This window comes from Arachis hypogaea, chromosome 15 (assembly GCF_003086295.3).
Source record: "Arachis hypogaea cultivar Tifrunner chromosome 15, arahy.Tifrunner.gnm2.J5K5, whole genome shotgun sequence".
Taxonomy (NCBI): Eukaryota; Viridiplantae; Streptophyta; class Magnoliopsida; order Fabales; family Fabaceae; genus Arachis; species Arachis hypogaea.
Window position 1 is genome coordinate 14,300,178 of NC_092050.1, and position 5,688 is coordinate 14,305,865.

At 42.3% G+C, this 5,688-nt stretch overlaps 1 protein-coding gene across 1 annotated transcript; it reads right to left on the minus strand.

The window, feature by feature from the left end:
- Positions 1 to 2,008: 2,008 nt before the first annotated feature.
- Positions 2,009 to 3,476, minus strand: LOC140179122 (uncharacterized). The gene is made up of 2 exons (XM_072217749.1): positions 2,712 to 3,476; positions 2,009 to 2,365 (listed from the first exon to the last, which is right to left on the minus strand). Exons 1-2 carry the CDS (start codon positions 3,474 to 3,476, stop codon positions 2,009 to 2,011), a joined length of 1,122 nt encoding a protein of 373 aa, XP_072073850.1.
- Between the last annotated feature and the right edge of the window lie 2,212 nt (positions 3,477 to 5,688).

The following is a 5,688-nucleotide window of genomic DNA, read 5'->3' on the forward strand; positions in this document are numbered from 1 at the left end:
TTTGAGTGTAACGTTTTGACTCAACTCAACTGCGTGCTCTCTCAGTTACATCCAAATGCTTGGGCGTTCTTTCGTGCTTTTCAGTGTCTAATGGAGTTCTTGGCTGTACCCTGCTCTCTTTCTGTCTTTTTCTCATTGTTTCAGTCCAAGTGGGTTCAGAAGGGGTTGTGGGTATGTTTGAGTAGCTTCCCTGGGCATTTCCTTTTTCTGCTATATAAATCTTCTTTCAAAAATTTTAAATCTCTGTTTGTTAAAGTACGGTCTGTGGAGGCCGAGTACTCTTTCTATCTAGACGAGGAGCTTATATAGAGATTTCCTCTGTACTGGTGTTCGGAGCCGTGTCAGATTCTCGAAGCTACGGAGCGGAGTGAGGAGGAAGATTGTTTATTAGAGTTTTTGATAAAGAGTTTTGCTAGTGGGGAGTGTTTATCTATTCCCGAAGTTCTTTGTTTTCATGATTCTGGTGATAATGAGGGTTTGAAGGCTTATATAGGTACTGTTGAGTGTTTGTTTTTGCTGCTTACGTTTTTATTCTCTTGATGATTTTGTAATGTGTTTGTAGGTGGGTAAGTTCCTCTTTTTGATCCTACAAGGTTTCAGTCCTTTTTGAAAAAGAAAAAGGAGAAGACTGTTGGTGGTTCCGGGACCCCTAAGGGGGGTGGTAAAGATGCTACTCAATCTGCTGCTCAACCGGCTTCTTCTCTTAAGAGGAAGAAGGATGAAATTGAGAAATCTTTGGAGGTTTTATCGGAGGGGGATAAGGGAGCTGTTGGTGGGAGCAAGTCTGTCTTTGATAGGCAGAAGAGACTTCATGGCTTTATTCTTGCTACAAACCCTCACTCATTATGGAGTGATCAGTTTCCCTTCGCTGAGCTCTCTGATAGGGTGTCTCAGTACCCTGGGGACATGTTGATGACTCGTCGAGTTAGTGTTGAAGGGATGGGGAAGTTTATTCAGGTCGGTACTTCATTTTGTTATCGTGTGTACATTGCTTGGCTTTGTTTCTTATACTCATGTAGTGTCTTTATTTGTTTTCGCAGATTGTTGCTTCACGGCTGATGTGTGTTGGCCGGATGACTGAGCTTCTTGGTGCCGAGCAGCAAGTAACTGAGGATAAGGTGGCCGACCTAGAGAGGTCATATTAGGTGAAGGTTGCCGAGCTGGAAAAATCGTCCGGGGAGAAGGATGAAGTTATTGTGAATGTCACAGCAAAGATGAAAGAGTATGAGGAGGAAGTTGTTCGTCTGCGGGACCAGATACGACTGCTGCAAGCCGAGATTAAAGAGAATGATATATCCAAAGGGCAGTTGACCGCTAGGGTCCACGAGCTAGAGGAGGTGGGGATGGAGATGTTTTCTTCTGGGTTTGATCGGGCTGTTAGTCAAGTATCCGTTTTGGCCCCTGAATTTGATTGTGGTCAGCTCGATGTGACCAAGATAGTTATTGGTGGGAAGCTGGTTGTGGATGGTACCGTTGATGATCATGATGAGAATGTTCCTCCTTCTTGAATCGTGTATATTTTGTGTTTGTTTATATATGTTTGATTGTTTTTGGTGAACTGTAGCAACATTTTGTTTGTGCTGACCGAGCTCTGGTCAGTTTTGACTTATTAAGTATTTTGATGGTATACATAACTATGACTGTTTGGTTTAATGTTCTTTGTATTTGTAAGTAGAATAGAAAGAGTAGAAATAGATCGGTTATGCATGTATCATTGTCTGGATTTGATAATTTGACAATTTGGGCGCACGGCCTCGTTAAAATCCTCCTTAGGTAAAACCCTCTTTTTGGGACAAAACCTCTAAGGGGAAAAAGAGTACCTTCATCCGCGAATTTGTACAATTTATGATCTATACAACTTTAATGAAGAAATATTCCAATTCCCTGATAATGGGTCACCTTGTAGTGTTTGGAGTTGGTAGGCCCCTATTCCGAGTACTTTCGCGATCCAAAATGGTCTTTCCCAATTTGCAGCGAGTTTGCCGTGTGTTGGATGTCGTCTTGCTTCCTATGTTCTTTTGAGGACTAGGTCGCCCTCGTTGAATGTCCTCGGCACTACTTTTTTGTTGTGTCTTCTCTCCGCTAGTTGTTTCATTGCTCTTTGTTTGATAGCGGCGATGTCCCTGTCTTCTTCGGCAAGATCTAGCTTGGCTTTCCTTGTATCGATATTGTGATTTTGATTGTATAGCACGGCTCTTAAGGTAGGGATGCCGACTTCGATCGGAATCAGTACCTCTGTTCCGTAGACTAGCTTGAATGGCGTCTCGCCTGTAGTAGATTGAATTGTCGTGTTATAGCTCCATAGTATTTCTGGGATCAGTTCTGCCCATACACCTTTTGCATCACTAAGCTTTTTTCTCATTGCCTACAATATTACTCGGTTAGCAGCTTTGGCCTGCCCGTTTGTTTGTGGGTGCTCGATCGAGTTAAAATGATTCTGTATGTTAAAATTTTTCAAGAATGATGCAAGTCTGTTATCTGTAAATTGCATACCATTATCTGATATGATCTCCTTAGGTATTCCAAATCGGCATATGATATTTTTCCATATAAAAGATCGTACCTTTTCGGCAGTTATTCTTGCTAGTGGTTGTGCTTTTATCCATTTTTGAGAAATAATCGATTGATACCAAAAGAAATTTTACCTGTCCTGGTGCTATGGGGAATGGGCCGAGGATATCCAGCCCCCATTTGTAGAAAGGTCAGCTTACCTCCATGTTGTGCATTACCTCGGCGGGCCTCATTGAGATGGCGGCGTGCTTTTGGCAATTGTCACATGTTTTGACCTTTGCTATATAATCTCTCTTCATCGTTGGCCAGTAATATCCTGTTCGGATGATTTTTGCTGCCAGAGCTCGTCCTCCTATGTGGTTTCCGCACACATCTTCGTAGACTTCGTTCATGGCATCATTTGCTTCGTCCTTGCTGAGGCATTTCAGTAATGGGTGTGAAAAGCCGTGTTTGTAGAGTTCTCCTGCTACAGTTGTGAAAAAACTTGCTTTTCGTTTAAAGTTTTGAGGATTAGTCTCGTTTCTGGGTATGACTCCTGTATTAATATATTCAAGAAAAGGTACTCTCCAGTCGTCGAGGTGATTAATTTTCCTTATGCATAGTAATTCGATGCTAGGTTTTTCTAGTGTAAGTCGTGATAGTGCTGATGTGTGTGTGCTTGCTCTAGTAGTAGTGAGTTTAGATAATATGTCCACTCTAATGTTCTTCTCTCTATGCACATGTGATATGATAAATTTATCAAATTTTGAAATAAGATCCTTTGCTATGAGCCAGTACCGCTCTAACAAAGGATCTTTTACTTGGAATTCTCCTTTGATTTGTTGAACCACTAAGAGGGAATCACAGTGTACTATTAGGTTCTGTACTTGGAAGTCGAGGGTGAGCTTAAGTCCTGCTATGAGGGCCTCGTATTCGGCCTGATTATTACTTGCTGAGAAGTAAAATTCAAGGGATTGCTCGGCCATTACTATGTCTCCCTCCTTTAATACTATCCCGGCTCCGCTTCCTTCTCGATTTGATACACCGTCTACCTGTAACTCCTAAGTCTGCTCGTTGTGGTGCTCGTCAGGTGTGAGCTCGGAAACGAAGTCTACTAGGATCTGTGACTTCAGGGCCGGCCTTGATTGAAACTGAATATCAAACTCAGAGAGCTCGATAGATCACTTGGTCAATCGTCCTGCCAGTTCTGGCTTTGTTAATATTTGACTTAGTGGTTGGTTCGTCTTACAATTATTGTGTGGCTTTGGAAGTAGTGTCTGAGTCTCCTTGCTGCTGTTACTAGTGTTAAGGCCAATTGTTCTATTCTGGGATATCTTCTTTCTGTTGGCTGCATGACTCTGCTAATGAAGTATACTGGCTTTTGTGTTTTTCCTGTCTCAGTGACAAGAACCGAGCTTATAGAATAATTGAAAACAGATAAATATAAATATAAAGGTTTACCGACTTCCGAGCTTTGTAATACTGGTGGCGATGATAAGATGGCTTTAAGTTCGGCGAATGCTGTCTCGCATTCCTTTGTCCACTCGAATTTTTTACTTTTTGATATTGTCTAGAAAAAGTGATATGATCGGTTTGATACTGCTGGCAAAAATCGTGACAAGGCGGCCACTCTTCCTGCCAGTTGTTACACTTGCTTTATTGTTTTCGGACTTGCCATGTTAAGTATCGCCTCACACTTCTCAGGGTTTGCTTCGATTCCCCGCGAAGTCAACATGAAACCGAGGAACTTGCCTTCTTATACCCCGAAAGCACATTTCTCTGGGTTGAGTCTCATATTATATGCCCGGATCTGATTGAATATTTCTTTGAGGTTGTCGCAATATGATCTTTCTGGTGTAGTCTTGGCGACCATATCGTCCACGTAGATTTCCATATTTCGACCTATCTGTTGGTGGAACACCTTGTCCATTAGTCGCTGATATGTTGCACCTGCATTCTTTAGACCAAATGGCATTACTTTATAACAAAAATTCTCATGTTCCGTTATGAAAGTTGTTTTGCTCTGGTCCTATGGATGCATAAGGATCTGGTTGTAACCAGAATATACATCAATGAAGCTTAAGCTTTTAAAACCTGACGCATTATCTATGAGTTTGTCAATACACGGCAGTGGGTAGGCGTCTTTTCGGCATGCCTTGTTGAGATTTGTAAATTCGACGCACATGCGCCATTTACCTGAATTTTTCCTTACCATTACCACGTTCGAGAGCCACGTGGTGAAGCGGATTTCTTTGATGAAGTTGGCATCGAGTAGCTTCTTGGTTTCTTCTAGAGCTGCCTTTGCCTTTTCCACCCCAAAGTTCCTTTTCTTTTGAGTTATAGGTCGGACCGTTCTGTCAATGGCGAGCTTGTGGCAAATGAAGTTTGGGTCTATTCCTGGCATATCTGCTGGGGTCCAGGCAAATAGATCGGCATTATCCTGTAGTACTTTTATAAGCTCCAATTGTTCTTGTCCTTGAAGTGCTTGGCCGATGTAGGTGAATTGCTCCGGTTTTGATGTCAAGGGGACTTTCTGGAGCTCATCCCCTGGCTGGGGTCTTTCTTGGGTGTCCTCTCGAGGGTCAAGTTCTCTAGGGACAATACTTCATTCGTGTTATGGATTGCCTTGACCTCTTGTTGATATTTTTGTCTCGTGTCAGATCTTTTTAGGCTTGCATTGTAGCATTGCCGAGCTTGTTGGCGGTTTGAATGGAGTGTTGCTATCTTGCCGTCCTGTGCCTGAAACTTAACACATAAATGTAAGGTCGATACTATTGCTGTGAACATGTTCAGAGCAAGTCTTCCGAGAATAATATTGTAAGGACTTGGGCAGTCGACTATAAGATATTGGATATCAATGGTCCGTGATAATGGGGTGTCCCCCAGTGTCGTTTTTAGCCATATATAACCTTTAATTGGGACCCTTTCTCCTGAGAATCCTACCAATTCTTCGGATGAGGGTTGCATGGCTTTTTCAGATAATTTTCTTTTTCGAAAAGTAGAATAGAAAAGAACGTCTGCACTACTACCTGGGTCCAAAAGAACTTTTCTTACCAATAGTTCGCCTGTTTGGATGGAGATCACTACTGGATTGTCTAAGTTTGGGATGGTCGAAGATACGTCAGCCTGGCTGAAAGTGATTTCAAGATCATTTGTATTCTTGTTGCTTTGTGGTGCTGTTCCTTCGATGGCCAGCAT

Bases quoted from the DNA above. Each gene is read 5' to 3' on its own strand.
- LOC140179122 (XM_072217749.1), bottom strand. From the start codon at position 3,476: ATGGCCGAGCAATCCCTTGAATTTTACTTCTCAGCAAGTAATAATCAG. The intron at 2,366-2,711 runs GTAAGCTGACCT...GTAATATTGTAG, and splicing joins AGGTAATGCACAACATGGAG to GCAATGAGAAAAAAGCTTAG.